Genomic DNA, 15,539 nt, shown 5'->3' on the forward strand with positions numbered 1-15,539 from the left:
TTATCTGATTGAAATTTTTCTTGCAGTGTTTTTTATACCTTGCCCCAGAATTCTCTTGCTTTTTTATAGGACCACCACATGTGGAAGAAAGTTCTTTCTTGTTATAAATAATAACTATCAGGCCAGAAGCCAAAATAGAAAAAACAATGTAACAGGAAGGAAGAACGGAATTATAAATGAACGTCTCCAACCCAAGGGAAAATAAGTCACTAAAGTTGGAGGGGTGGGAGGAGGGGAGAGTATAACTAAATATGAATATTGTATTGATGTTAGGAAGTATTGTACTGGTCCGTGTAACTGAGTAAGACAAGACCCAGGTGTTTTGGCCTACAACTCCCAGAAATCTCAGCCAGTTTACCAGCTGTTAGGATTTCTGGGAGTTGAAGGCCAAAACATCTGGGGACCCGCAGGTTGAGAACCACTGCATCAGAAGGTATTCATAATGCCTCAAGTCTGGGCTCTTTCAGCTCTTGCAACCTTGTTGTCTAGTTACAAATGGGGCTGTAGTCCAACACATCTGAAAGGACATAGATGTGGTTGGCTTCTAGGATACTGAATAAAAGAACAGATTATATTTCTTCTTCTGAAAAAATAGATTTTAAAGAAAAGGCATTAATGACAATAAGAATGACAAGAGAACAATAAACAATTGGTAGACTTAGAGTTATCAGATCTCAAGAGCACCATTTAGATTTATTGGTGACTCGCTTATATGGTTGTTTGACTGAAGAGTCCAGCTGAATTGTTCAAAAAATGCTGAGCCAAAACTTGACCATATGCAATGGTGCTTTTACCTTGGGGAATATTCTTGTGCAAAGTCAAAAGTCAAGACTTTTGGATAGAATCTCTGAGTTTTATTTCTCAACTGAGCAGAGTTTTGAAGCACTTACCTACTACCTGAGGAAGTGATGATGCCTCCAAATCTAGCAAGATTGACCCTTTCTCTATGCACGTCCTCAACTCAAACAAGCTGTGAAGAGACAACGTGGCGACGTGTGGTTTACTCCACCTTTCTCCTCCCTGTTCTACTTTTTCTTCAAATTTTATCCACCTGCAAGTGACAAAAGCAAAAAGAATGAACAAAAAATAACTTAGCAAAATGTACTCTTTTCAATAGTTGGTTCTAATAGCAGCTTTAGCAATGTATAGAAGTTACTAAGAAATCATCTCCATGCGTCATGCACTTCACATCTGATAGAAAGGCAGCTCAAAGACATTCACGACAATAGAGCCCTAATGGATCACAGGCACTGTATCTCTGAATTCTTAATATTTTATTTACCCAAAATCATTAATTAATATAAATTTTTATTTAGTCAGAATGAACAAATAGAATCCATTTGCCATCGCCACAGAGATTAACATTCATGCATCTTATGTATATTGAGCTCTAAACATTTTTTAAATCAAGCAATTATTTCATATAGGCTTCCCAAGTATAAAGCTCAGCTTTAGCCAGACACTGGATTAAGAAAAGGTAAATTAAGTCCAAGTAAATTTTATTGATTCAATTAATTAAATCCCGTTGGAATTAACATACAAATCCAAACCATGGACTGAGAGTTCAAACGTATCTCTCAAACTAATACTGAAGCATGTCAGTCTGCTTACATTTTTATGTATTTAGTACTATGATCTCTAAGACGGCGATGAGAACTATGGAGTACATTGGATGTTACTAGAGTTCAATTTCCAGCAACTCTATCATTAATTGATAGTTGTAACACGATTTTTGTTCCTGGGTTAAAAATGTCATTTCCTAATTGGTTCTATCATGAAAACATGGAAAGGGTTTGTTAAACTGCAAAAACTTGAAGGACATTTTGCTTCTGTAAAAAAGTGAAGACTTGGCTTTGTGGCCATGCTTTTGGAGAAATTGTGCAATAAATAGATACAAAAAGATGTGCAATGACTATTGGAATGGCCCAGACTATTTTTGTGAATCACGTGATTAATGGTGTTGGTATTGTGCTAAATGTTTTTTTAATTATTTTAATAATATTTTATAACTCTATTTTAAATGTTTTTTATTGGACACTATTTTTAAAGGCATTGAATAGTTGCCTATGTTGTAAAGCCACCTTGAGTCCCCTTCGGGGTTGAGAAAGGCGGGGTAGAAATGTCATAAATAAATAAAATAAATAAATATAGTTTTTCAATGAAAATATCCTAGAGTCTCAATCTATTCAACATAGTTTGTGGCAGCCACCAAAACTAAGTTTCTGGAGTATAACAACTACTTTCAAAGTAAGTACAGTAGAGTCTCACTTATCCAAGCTAAATGGGCTGGCAGAAGCTTGGATAAGTGAATATCTTGGATAATAAGGAGGGATTAAGGAAAAGCCTATTAAACATCAAATTAGGTTATGATTTTACAAATTAAGCAACAAAACATCATGTTATACAACAGAAAAAGTAGTTCAATATGCAGTAATGTTATGTTGTAATTACTGTATTTATGAATTTAGCACCAAAATATCATGATATATTGAAAACATTGACTACAAAAATGGCTTGGATAGTCCAGAAGCTTGGATAAGCGAGGCTTGGATAAGTGAGACTCTACTGTACTGCACAAACAAACAAGAAATAACACTTTCACACCAAGAACAGGGTTGTTGTTTTTTTTCAAATTATGTGACATAGCTTTTCTGAGCGAATACCCATTCCTAGACCACAATTCAGGCGCTGTAGTAGATTATATTTCAGAAGGAGGAACTGGCACATCCACCTCTGAGTATTCCTTGCCCAAGAAAACCCTATTAAATTCATGGAGTCAACAAAAGTCATCAGATGACTTAAATTCTCTCTCATACACAAACACACACACACACAAGGCAAACCTAACACATGGCTTTTTATATAAGATTTGTTCATATGAGGTTTGCCATCACTTTCCTAGGCACATTGACAAACTGAGAAACAGCAAATTGTTTATCAGAGAAGGTGAAGACATTTTATTCAAACAACAGGCATATTTGCTAATTAACTAACCTCCTGCCCCTCAAAGCATGTTTTTTTTCCCTGTTATTTAATCCAGGAAGGGTTAAGTAATTTATTAAAGTAATTTACTTGAAGTAATATACTTCGTTGTACTTTTATTGCATTTTTGTGCCTGAGGTGCCAATATAACTGCTTTATTTAAGTACTTGCATTGGGGGAAGGGATCGCATTTTGCTGCTCTGCCTCAGGAAGAAAGAGATTTGGGATGCCCCTCAAAAGCAGAAATGCATGGAAGGAATATCTAGATTTACGGGAGATCAGCCAGGACATAGGATGGCAAAGTGCAGACCCCCAAGGCTATTTTTGCAGAACTTAACAATGACTACCAGCAGATTCTATCATTTTTTCCCTTTTCCAAACTCAGTGAAGAGTAATTCACATTTTATAAAATAGGCTGCAGGGGTATCCCATACTTTTTAAACATTTTTTTAAAAAGGCTCACCTTTCAAAACCAGAACTAGACTTCCTGTAATTTCTGGGTATGTTTATGTTTTGTTTGGTTTTCATATTTTGGCACTTTTGACTATATAGACATAGACATAGATATAGATATGCACACACATACACACACACACACACACACACAGATATAGCCCCCAGAATATCCCATGACATACACATAGCCTCTGGACTCATCATAAATGCCATTTTGTGATTCCCAACTTCATTAAAGCACAAGCATCAAAAAAAGACTTACCGTATATACTCAAGTAAAAGCCAAGTTTCCAGCCCTTTTTTAGGGCTGAAAAAGCCCCCTCAGCTTATACTCAAGTGAGGGTCCTGGTCGGCTTATATTTAGGTCGGCTTATACTCGAGTATACAGGTAATCGGCATTGGCCAGTCTTATCTTAAATTGTAGTTTTATGTAAATATTCAAAAACATTTAACCTACTGATGCCTCAATTAATGTAATTTTATTGGTATCTATTTTAATTTTTATTTTTGAAATTTACCAGTAGCTGCTGCATTTCCCACCCTTGTCTTATACTTGAGTCAATAAGTTTTCCCAGTTTTTTGTGGTAAATTAGGTGTCTAGGCTTATATTCAGGTTGGCTTATAATTGAGTATATATGGTACTTCCACCTTTTAAATTAAGCTGCTGTAAGGCAAACATTTGAGATGAATCTATGTAACAACATCTGTCTGCATTTCCCACTATAAACGAAACAAGGAGACCTAACTTTGACCTAGATTGACCATTGGATTTATGGTAACCTGGTTTGCTTGCTTGTTTGCTTCTTTTATATTTCACATTTATCCCAATATCCAAGAAGGTTTTCAATTTTTTATATCTGTAAAAAAAATCACAGTTCTCAAGGGTTTATGATACAGGTCTTGGCTTTTCTTTAAAGAACCAAAACACATGGAATGTTATACATACAATAATAACATATATGCACCAAGAACTGTATCACAAACCCTGGAGAACTGTGAAATGAGGAAAACAATTAAACTCACTAGTTGATGTACATAACAAAACATCTTGGAGACAGAACACAACATTAATGGATGTTCAAAATACACCTTATACACATAGTTTGAAGGTAATATTAGGAGTGATTTTTAAAATAATTTTGTGCATGAAACTAATTGGTGGACATTGAATGATCAGAAAACCATCACTATCTCATCCACTCATACGGTAACTTTTGGATTTCAGAGAATTCGGAAATTCCAGATAAGGGATGCTCAACCTGTATGAATTCTTTATCTACTTAGGGAAAGTCTCAATTTTATGATTAAGTAGGAAACAGTGTTAAATTATTGTATATGCACATGTTCTGATACACTAAAGATATCTGATCATACTTGATCTTGGAGGATCAAGCAGAGTCACTCTTGCTAGTATTTTGATTAGAAACCATCCACAAATATCAGGTGCCGTAGCCTATTTTTTAGATGAAGCAACTGGCAAAAACCATCTGTAAATATTCCTTACCTAAGGAAACACTATTAAATTAATGAGGTTGCTATAAGTTGATAGGCAACATGAAGGCATACACCCATAATCTTATCCATACAGTTTTCCCTGATGGCTATATACAGGTTTAGAAATGTGGTTTGTTCTCTATTATGTACGTATGTTTGCTTCAAGAGATATCCATGTGTAACACGAGTATCTTTCCATGGTGATCATAATGTATGAAACTGTCCTGAAGAGCAGGAAAGCTGGAGGAAAGGACAAGGTGATAGTCACTGGTAGGGAGTATTCGATTAAGAAAAATCCAATAGTAAGTGCAAACTGAATAAAATGAGTACTGAAAACTACAGTACATGGAGAACTGGAATTCTGGAAAATAATTACTCAGTTTTCCATTCTACAAAGGATTATATGTCACAGAGGTTTTTACCACCCAAAAGGAAAAAAAGTTTTGAGGGTAAATAAGTTACATCACAGTAAGACTCAGTCAAGCAGGCTGTATTGGAATTATTGCTAGCCTGACTATACTGATGGTGGCTGGATTAATTATTGTCTAACTGTGTCATCACTCCAACACAATTTATCTATTTGCACTGTTCCCAAAGGGCTATAAACCAATTTGAATCTAAGACATAATTTTGTTTGTTTGTTCACATTTACACCCAGACTCAAAAGTGTTTCATCTAAGTATCAAAAAGTATCAAAATGTCATAAACATTGCATTTTATTCTGTCATTTTAAAATGGTTTGACCATTTCCCATCCTGTAGATTATAGAAACAATAGTATGCAAAAAAGCACCATTTCTGTCTTGCTTTTTGAGTGAATAAGTGTTTTGCATATACTATCCCACAATCCTATTATTATTATTATTATTATTATTATTATTATTACTATTATTATTGTATGACACAGCAAACAAGATAGATATGCTGGATTTCGTATGACAAAATCACAAGTCGAACACTTCCCAAGTGTCTAGGACTGTGTGATATATTATTATTATTATTATTATTATTATTATTATTATTATTATTATTATTATTATTATTTGAAACACTCTTCTCGCTGTTGTCCTTGTTGTTGTTATTATTAAAATTATTATTATTATTAAAATTGTTGTTGTTGTTGTTGTTGTTGTTGTTATTATTATTATTATATCCTGCTTTTTCTCTCCAATAGGACACTCAAAAAAAAATCCCATGAAGTAAGGAGGTGTAATTATACCCATACTGCAGATAGAGAACTGAGACAGAGATAATAACTTGCCTGGGGAAAAACCTTAGTGACTGACTTAGGAGCTTAGGGGAGATTTGATTAGAGGACTTTCAAAATCAAATCATAAAGCCAATATACACCATACCAGTCATCAAAAACCAGAAGGATATTTGAAAGCTGTTTTTCAGAAATTAGAACTCAAGCATTACCTTTGTGTTCATGAAGAGACACAAACCCTTCTCTGTGTGTCTTTAAAATTAAGACATGGCATTTAGCAGCTCTATTAACCAAGATGAAAAATTGTAATAAGTGTTGGGATGAATCATCAGATACCCTTTTATTGGAGCAGCTTTGTGAAACTCCACATTTCAGGGAGAAGATAGTGTCTGAAATTAAGACAGCACATGGGCTGCAGGTTCTTCTGCAAGGATTCTGGCGTCCTATTCCGAAGCACACAAACACACCCCAAATCCCCATATACCTAACCAAGCCACAAAGTCGTACTCACCTTGCCGTCTCCTTCCACTCCATCTCTTGCCCATCGACCGCCAGTAGTTCATCCAGTTCCGTGAAGAGCTGGGGTGGTGCGGGACTATCATCGTCTTCGCCCAAAATGAAGCGGATGCGTTCGGCGGCGGGGGAGACTGCGGAGGTGAAAATACTGCGATTAACGGACTGAAGGATGACCAAGGAGGCACGGTTCCTCTCCTTCCCCTTCTCCCCACATCCATTCGGCTGTTTCTCCTGGTCCTCGGCTCCATCTGACATCGTAGCTCCGAGTGGGGTCTGTTGCCTTTTTATTTATTTCCTAGAGGTGTCTGTCTTGGTGTCTGTTTGCCTTAGACTTACTTCTAAAAACTCAAGCTCAGGGTAAAGTTCAAGAGAACATGTGTCTTCTTCTTCCCCCACTCCTTTAAGCTGTATGTTAACAGCAAACCCACGCAGCTCGTTGTCAAAAACAGAAGAGAACGTCTAGGCTCAGCACCAATTTGCTCTATGGTGCATGCCCAGGGACCTTTAGTACTCTGATCAGCTGAGGTCCTTTAAAGTCTCTTTCTTTATAGGCAAAGAACCAGTTTGAGCCAAACTATTGGGGCACCCTATGAAGAGGAAGTGGCTTCCCATTGCCAACTCCCCCCTCCCTTTGGGACAAAGCTGGGCCTTTCAATTGGCTTGCCGGGCAGCATGTAACCCCCTCCAAGACTCATTACCAGTGTAAAAGGGAATATTTAACAAAATAGACCGTCTCCTTCGTTGACATGGGAAGCTGTGTGCTTTGGTCCATTTAGTCAAGTATCAAAGACCATGAAAGGGGAAAGGGGGGATTAAAAATAAATGCACAAGAAAGCAACCATCTATAGAAAAAACACCAACTATATAACTAAAAAGGACTGTATTAACATGCATTTGGGGCACATATACTCAGGGAATGAGTTTTTCTGACTTGTTAAACAAATGACAGGTGATACAAGTTTTAGAACTACAGTAGAGTCTCACTTATCCAACATAAACGGGCCAGCAGAATGTTGGATAAGCGAATATGTTGGATAATAAGGAGGCATTAAGGAAAAACCTATTAAACATCAAATTAGGTTGTGATTTTACAAATTAAGCACCAAAACATCATGTTATACAACAAATTTGACAGAAAAAGTAGTTCAATACACAGTAATGCTATGTAGTAATTACTGTATTTACGAATTTAGCACCAAAATATCATGATGTAATGAAAACATTGACTACAAAAATGCGTTGGATAATCCAGAATGATGGATAAGCGAGTGTTGGATAAGTGAGACTCTACTGTATTCCATTTATTCTGCAGAGAGATATACAAGTCTGGCACTGTCCTTTACCCTGAACAAGAAAGCACAACTAATACATTTCTAAGGACCAGATTGCATTTCATCAGATGCAGTTTCATACAGGTAAACCTGGACCTTCCATTGAATTCCCAAACTGCCAGCCCTGCTAGTCCATTGTAGCAAATACAAGAAAGAATACAGCCATGCCTTAAAACCTCGCAATTTTATCTATAGGTCTTCCAGAGTGACTCCATGGTCAACTTGCAGCAAATGTTGACCATAAACTTGTATTGGATAACTTAGAGATTTCTAGAGAGGGCATTTTATTCAAATCTGTGAATAATCAAATCTGCAAAAGACAAAGGGAACTCATGGTATCATATCATGACAGGTGATACATCAAAGGAGTTTCTAAAAAGTGACTCAAGGAATCACAGTGTTAGATCCGGCGCATCCCATCTGAATAAGGGTTTCATATATTCAAACCAATCACAGTTCAAATTAGTTCCTCTTTGAGTTTCCACTCTTTCTCATGGCCCAGGACCAAACCTGGATAGTGTTTCATCAGCAAAAGAGCTGAAGGACTCTGAGGAGAGAGCTCCCATTTTCTTTGGATTGTAGTAAGATACATCTACTGAAAACATCCCGCTGCCAGGGATTTCCAGAAGAAAAGAGACTGTGGTGTCTTTTATCAATAAGGAGGAACCCTGGCCCAAGCTACTAGACACTGCTGACTTCTTTCAAGAAGCCTCCTTTCACTTCTAGGGATGCCACTTTCACTGTCAAGACAGGCAAAATGCAGCAGCAAAGGAAACATATGGCTCAGAATTAAGACCCAATCTATTTGATCAAGAACAGCCCTCCACAGAGAAGAAGTCAAAACTTAGGCACACCGCTTCAACAGCTTCTAGCTTATTGGCTCTCTGATTAAGCTCCCTTTGGCTAACCATAATGTCCCACAGTGCGCTGACCAAGGTACTTCTGGACAGCCACTGTATCATCCTTCCTATTATGAGCTTTATGATAATAATATTTATTCATAACTCCTTGGGACATCAGATAATACAGAGAAATGAAGACAAGAAAAGCTAATACTATAACTACAGTAGAACTCCTTGTATCCACAGGGGATATGTTCCCAACTAGTCCATGGTTACCTGAAACTGCTGATGTGATCAAACACCATTAAATTACCTGAGTTCCAATCCCAGAATACCATAGAGAGAAAGAATTGTGTGCAGAGAATAACCCTTTAGGAATTTAGATCTTAAATTCCTAAATGGTGCATAATATCATGCTAGCCAAGCAACTATGTATTGAGAGAGATTTGAGTACAGATTGCTATATACAAGAACCAATAGTTTGAATCAGGCCTTGGCCAAGGAATCTACAGAAACATGTGAATATTTAGGGAGATTTAAAACAACCCAGGCACTATTCTGAATTAAAGTCAGAGGCAAAAGAGAACAAGACGGCAAACCCAACAGTAGACTATTACAACAATCCAGCTGTGGCATAACCAAAGTCTGGGCAAATAGACAGGCAATCTCAACAGTCAAGAACCTACGGATCCTATGGATGTTCAAAAGATGGAAATTATATGATTTTGCTGTCACCTTCTTATCTACAGAGATGTAGTGTTCATTCTTGCTGCTGTTGTTGTTTATTTAATAATTTATTTAATTGCCTCCAAGAAACAAAAAGGAATCCTGCATGTTCCTGCCTTCTTGACTCAGAGACTCCTGACAAACCTGAAAGGGAATTATTGTCCCAAGAGTACCCAGTGAGCTCCATGGTTGAGTAGAAACTTGAACATAGCTTTCCCCAGACCTAGTCTAATGCAATAACCATACATCCATAGACTGTAAGAACGCGTCAACCTGAACTCTACACTATTGCCATTATGGACCCTCAGTGCTCCAAGCAGTTTATGACTGGTTGCAGAGATATTACAGATGGCAACCTATGACAACTTTGGAAATGACATATAACATCTTGCATCCACTTGGCAAACGTTAACTTATTCTAGCGCCCAGACTGTGTGCCCATTTGATGGTTTAATCTGCACAGAAATTTGGGAAAATGCAGGAGCTCTTAAGTTATCTTTCATTACAGAGTAGGAAAAACAAAAGAAGTGTTTGAAAAGGATAAAAGAAGGAGCCATGGCTACTCAAGTAGGTTTAGTCTCACTGAAAGAAGTGGAACAAATGATCCATGGCTTCCCTTAACATCAGTGGGCACAAACAGAGCATGGATATATTGTCATGGACCTAACCCAGTGGTTCTCAACCTCTGGGTCTCCAGGTGTTTTGGCCTACAACTCCCAGAAATCCCAGTCAGTCTACCAGCTGTTAGGATTTCTGGAATTTGAAGACCAAAATATCTGGGGACTCATTGTTTGAAAACCACTGACCTTACCCATCATGATTTCAGGTTCCAGAAAATAACACATTGGGAAAAGGTTGGCTGAAAAGACCTGAAATGCTTTTGAAGTACATCTGATTCAGGAACACTGCTCCTTTGTTTAGAAGACACCCATATCTGGGAAACCTATATCTACAGTTTCCCTTAGACATGATAAAAATGTTCTCCCTAAGAATTTTCAAGGTCTCCTAGGCAATTCTATCTTATACGTTCCCCAGAAGTTACCACAGAGTTGTGTTGGAGGACCTAGAAAATTCCTCAAAAATGTAGTTCTCTACATTGTAGCTCTAGGTTTGGGTGAATTCTGCAATTAGAGTTGACTCTATGCAATTAAAGTTTCCCATTCTAGTGCAGGCATGTAAATCTGCAAATAGTTTGCCCTTCTGTGAGGTGATGAATAATTCCTGCAGGAAAAATGAGCATTCCTCCACACTATTCTCCCTTTATTCCACCATTTGAAGCCCTGTGGAAAGACTGAGAAAAACTACTTTTCACTAATGTGACAGTTTCTATGTGCTCAAAGAGGTGTACATAACTGTGAAACACTCAAAGCTCAATGGTGAAATGCAAACTGGAGTGGCGCAATCTAGAAAAAATAGTCCTGCGTGCTATTGCTATCTAATTGAATACATCCATGCCCAGAGCATGAATCAAGTCAGCCAAAGCTCTTTTCCTTTTAAAAAATGCTTGCCGTGTTTTCAAATAAGAATGTTAAAGTCCAAAATCCAAATATGGAATTTGCTGGGTCACAAGGTCTGCTGCGTCTCAAGCTTTGCCGCATGCTCTTTTAATGCCACTCTAGATTAATGGACCGTTCATTGGTTATTTACATGCTCTCTTTAGCAAGAACAGCGTACTTTCATCTTGGCCTCTGGAAGGAACAGGTTGTGCTAAGCACAAGCCATACAGCCTAGGCTCAGGCTAAAAACAAAACCTAGAGCGTAATTGACATGGAGCCATGAAGTACAAATCTCTCTCTCCTAATGTTTGGGCTACAAACTACATCCGCTAAAAATTCCCTGGCCTTGTCGTGCCATTGAGACAATCCATAGATACTCAAAAAGCAGCCAGAGAAAGTACCATAAAGAAGAAGAGTCACTGTGTTGTTGAAGGCTTTCATGGCTGGAATCACTGGGCTGTTGTGCATTTTCCAGGCTGTTTGGCCATGTTCCAGAAGCAGTCTCTCCTGATGTTTCACTCACATCTTTCTGCAACCCTGGACATTCCCCAGATATATAAACCTCCCTTGCTTAGTTTTCCAATATACCTCACAACCTCTGAGGATGCCTGCCATAGATGTGGGTGAACGTCAGGAGAGAATGCTTCTGGAACATGGCCATACAGCCCGGAAAATGCATAACAACCCAGAAGAGTCATTACTTTTATATGTTCTCTTCTTCATTCTTCAAGCCTATAGGGCAATGAAATCAATTACACTATGTAACACGATTTTTGTTCCTGGGTTATAAATGTCACTTCCTAATTGGTTCTATTGTAGAAACATGGAAAAGGTTTATTAAACTGCAGCACATTCTGCAGCACATTTTGTTATACTTTTTCAATGACTATCTCAACCAATTCAACATAATTTGTGGCAGTTTCTGGAGTATAACAATTACTTCCAAAGTAAGTAATTAAACAAAAAAATTTAAAAAATTGTATTACATAGTATAATCCAAAAGCACATCGATTTCTGGGTTTTTCTTCCCTGTCCGGCGCGACTTGAGAAACTGCAAGTCACTTCTAGTGTGAGAGAATTGGCCATCTGCAAGGATGTTGCTCAGGGGACTCCTGGATGTTTTTGATGTTTTTACCATTCCTGTGGGAGGCTTCTCTCATCTCCGCACGTGGAGCTACGGCTGATAGAGGGAGCTCATCTGCGCTCTCCCCGGGTTGGATTCGAACTGGCAACCTTCAGGTCAGCCACCCAACCTTCAAGTCAGCAATTCTGCCAGCACAAGGGATTAACCCACTGCACCACCGGATTGCTCCATTGATTTCTGGTGTGCCAAAGCTTTGAGGCATTAATTGGAAATAAATGGCATTATGCACAGAGAGTACTTTAAAAAGCATGTTTTAAACTAAGTATCATAGGTGAGCATCTGCCAAATTCCAACACATTTTATATACAGGTTGACCATTACTTATCCAGAATTCCAAAATCCCAAACACTCCAAAATCCAAGATTGTCCACATGAGTGCCTGATATATTGACACCTTTGCTTTCTGGCGGTTCAGTGTTTTGTGCACAAAATATTGTATTTTGTTACCTGCTGGAAGTGTATAAATGAAACATACATACATTTTGTGTTCAGACTTGCATCTCATTCCACAATAGCTCATTACTATATATATATATATATATATATATATATATATATATATATATGCAAACACAAGTACAGTAGAGTCTCACTTATCCAACATGAACGGGGCGGAAGAATGTTGGATAAGCGAATATGTTGGATAATAAGGAGGGATTAAGGAAAAGCCTATTAAACATCAAATTAGGCTATGATTTCACAAATTATGCACCAAAACTTCATGTTATACAACAAATTTGACAGAAAAAGTAGTTCAATACACAGTAATGCTATGTAGTAATAACTGTATTTACAAATTTAGCACCAAAACATCACAATATATTGAAAACATTGACTACAAAAATGCCTTGGATAATCCAGAACGTTGGATAAGTGAGTGTTGGATAAGTGAGACTCTACTGTATTCCAAAATTGGGTGAGTGGGTAGATCCAAAAACTTATTTGGCCCTAAGCATTTTGGATGAGAGATATTCAATTTGTATCACAATACAATGCTTATAATTTGAATTAGGTGTGCACACACTTCGTGTAGGTTTTTTATTAATCTTTTATTACTTTGTTTTCCTTCCCACTCCCACTCCTATCTCCAAAATGCACCTGAGAGACAATGTACTACCATATGGCTTTTTTTTCTTTCAAGGACTCATTCTCACACTCATTCATTCATTCCAAAAGAGCTATTAAAAACGAATAAATAGAGTAGCACTCACAACCCACTCATCCACTCCACCTCTTGCATTGCATCAGCAAGAAGTACCAAGGGCTTGCAATAGATTCCAATGCAAACCGCTCTCAAGCTAAAGACCACACACATCAGCAGTTTCCTCCCAGTTCAGCTAAGGCCACTTGTGTGCATTTATGTTATACTCTCAATTTCCCGAGGACAAACATCAGTTTCAATCACTGCAGGGGGAATCTTGAGGTTCTAGCAGAAAGAAAGAAACGTGTTGTGACATCGGAATCTCCAGATGTAACTTTAGCTAATTTTATGTGTCTGCATCTGGCCAAATGCTGAGTCTTAAAATTCATGTATGCTTTCCTGCCTGATAAAGGGCCCTATAGCGATCCACCAGAAGCAGAATCAATTAAAATATTTTCCACATAAACTTCATTCCAGTCACTGGGAGTGTAGAGCAGTGGCTCTCAAATGTTGGTCCCTCCAGATGTTTGGGACTTCAGCTCTCAGAATTCCTGACCATTGGTGTAGTTGGCTGGGACTTCTGAGAGATGACTCTCAAAACACCTGGAGCACCAAAGTCTGGGAATCACTGCTTTGCATCCTCCATGCACTTCATCAGAGCGAACAAAAATTGAGAAATTGTTTAATATCACTATTCTCATAAACAGATATTAAGTAATGGAATTGGTCATCATAGTTTATCTCAGTGGTTCCCAACCTGTGGGTCCCCAGATGTTTTGGCATTCAACTCTCAGAAATTTATTTATTTATTTACAGCATTTATATTCCGCCCTTCTCACCCCGAAGAGGACTCAGAGCGGATCACATTATGTACATATAGGGCAAACATTCAATGCCCATAAACACATCGAACCGAGACAGAGACAACAGACAGACAGACGCAGAGGCAATTTAACCTTCTCCTGAGGGGATGTTCGATTCTGGCCACAGGGGGGAGCAGCTGCTTCATCATCCACTCTGATGGCACTTCCTCATTCCAACATTGTAAATTAGTTAAACTTGCCTCCCCACTTTTATAAGTGGTACCTTATTTCCTACTTGATAGATGCAACTATCTTTTGGGTTGCTAGGTCAGCAACAAGCAGGCGCTATATTTTATTTTTAATTGACGGGTGCTCACCCCACCAGGGGCTGGCCTCGAACTCATGACCTCATGGTCAGAGTGATTTATTGCAGCAGCTGTTTACCAGCCTGCACCACAGCCCGGTCCTAACAGCTAGTAAACTGGCTGGGATTTCTGGGAGTTCTCAACCTGGGAACCCACAGGTTGAGAACCACTGGTTTATCTTAATTGACAGACCAATTTCATCAAATCAATTCAAACCAGTAGCCATCACACATCATAAGAGCACGTTTTGTTAGCGAATTATGCTTTTTTAAATGAGTTCTTTCCTTTGATTATTCTGAGCCAGCTACACACCCACCATCATTTGGTTATCCCAAGTTCTTTTGAAAAGGAAATCTAACCATCTGTTTGCTGATCAAATAGTGAACGCCCTGCATATTCACACCTCTCCATAAATACCTTCTGTGTAGGTGTATTATTTCCAATCAGATCTTAATAGCCCACAATTCTTATTCAAGGTAAGTATAAAAACATAAGTAAAGGTTTTGATCCCTTGAGAAAGTTGGCAACCTTAATTAGGGTTTGCCTTTTATGTGTTGCAGAAGGAAATTAATATTGGCCATACAAAAGGCAAGCAATTCACCCATTCCTCGAGTACAACACGTTATCCATTTGGCCTGTTGCTGTTGTTGTTATTTGGGGTGGAAAATTAAAAGGAGTACAGATGAAATTCCTCATCATTAAGACATACAAAAGATAAAATCTAATTACACTATAAACAAAAGGCAATTCAAATGTATACAGTAAAAACAGCAATTAAACAAATACTTATTAAAACACCTTCCCCAGTGGCCACTAGTACTCTCTAGTATTCACATCACTAGATTTACTAACATAGAATGCAATAACAACCTGTAGTTAACTTGTTTTTAGAAGCATATCCTCCCACCTCAGGTTTTGGCCCAGAAACCTCAGTTCTTGGGTTAGTCTTGAACTGGCAATCCTACACTTATCACTAAGGACATTAACTAGTCTCACAAATTTTCCCATTGATGAGAAACAGTATTTCCACAATTTGA

General features: G+C 38.0%; 1 protein-coding gene across 4 annotated transcripts in view; it reads right to left on the reverse strand.

The window, feature by feature from the left end:
* Positions 1 to 15,539, reverse strand: part of slc4a4 (solute carrier family 4 member 4) — a 258,202-nt gene that overhangs the window by 89,194 nt on the left and 153,469 nt on the right. For all 4 annotated transcript variants that reach the window (XM_062981084.1, XM_062981086.1, XM_062981083.1 and 1 more), the window contains exons 4-5: positions 6,650 to 6,785; positions 891 to 1,051 (exon numbers count right to left, since the gene is read on the reverse strand). In XM_062981084.1, coding sequence (XP_062837154.1) covers positions 891 to 1,051; positions 6,650 to 6,785 — 297 coding nt within the window. The remainder of the gene's footprint in view (positions 1 to 890; positions 1,052 to 6,649; positions 6,786 to 15,539) is intronic.

Source organism: Anolis carolinensis, chromosome 5 (genome assembly GCF_035594765.1).
Source record: "Anolis carolinensis isolate JA03-04 chromosome 5, rAnoCar3.1.pri, whole genome shotgun sequence".
Taxonomy (NCBI): Eukaryota; Metazoa; Chordata; class Lepidosauria; order Squamata; family Dactyloidae; genus Anolis; species Anolis carolinensis.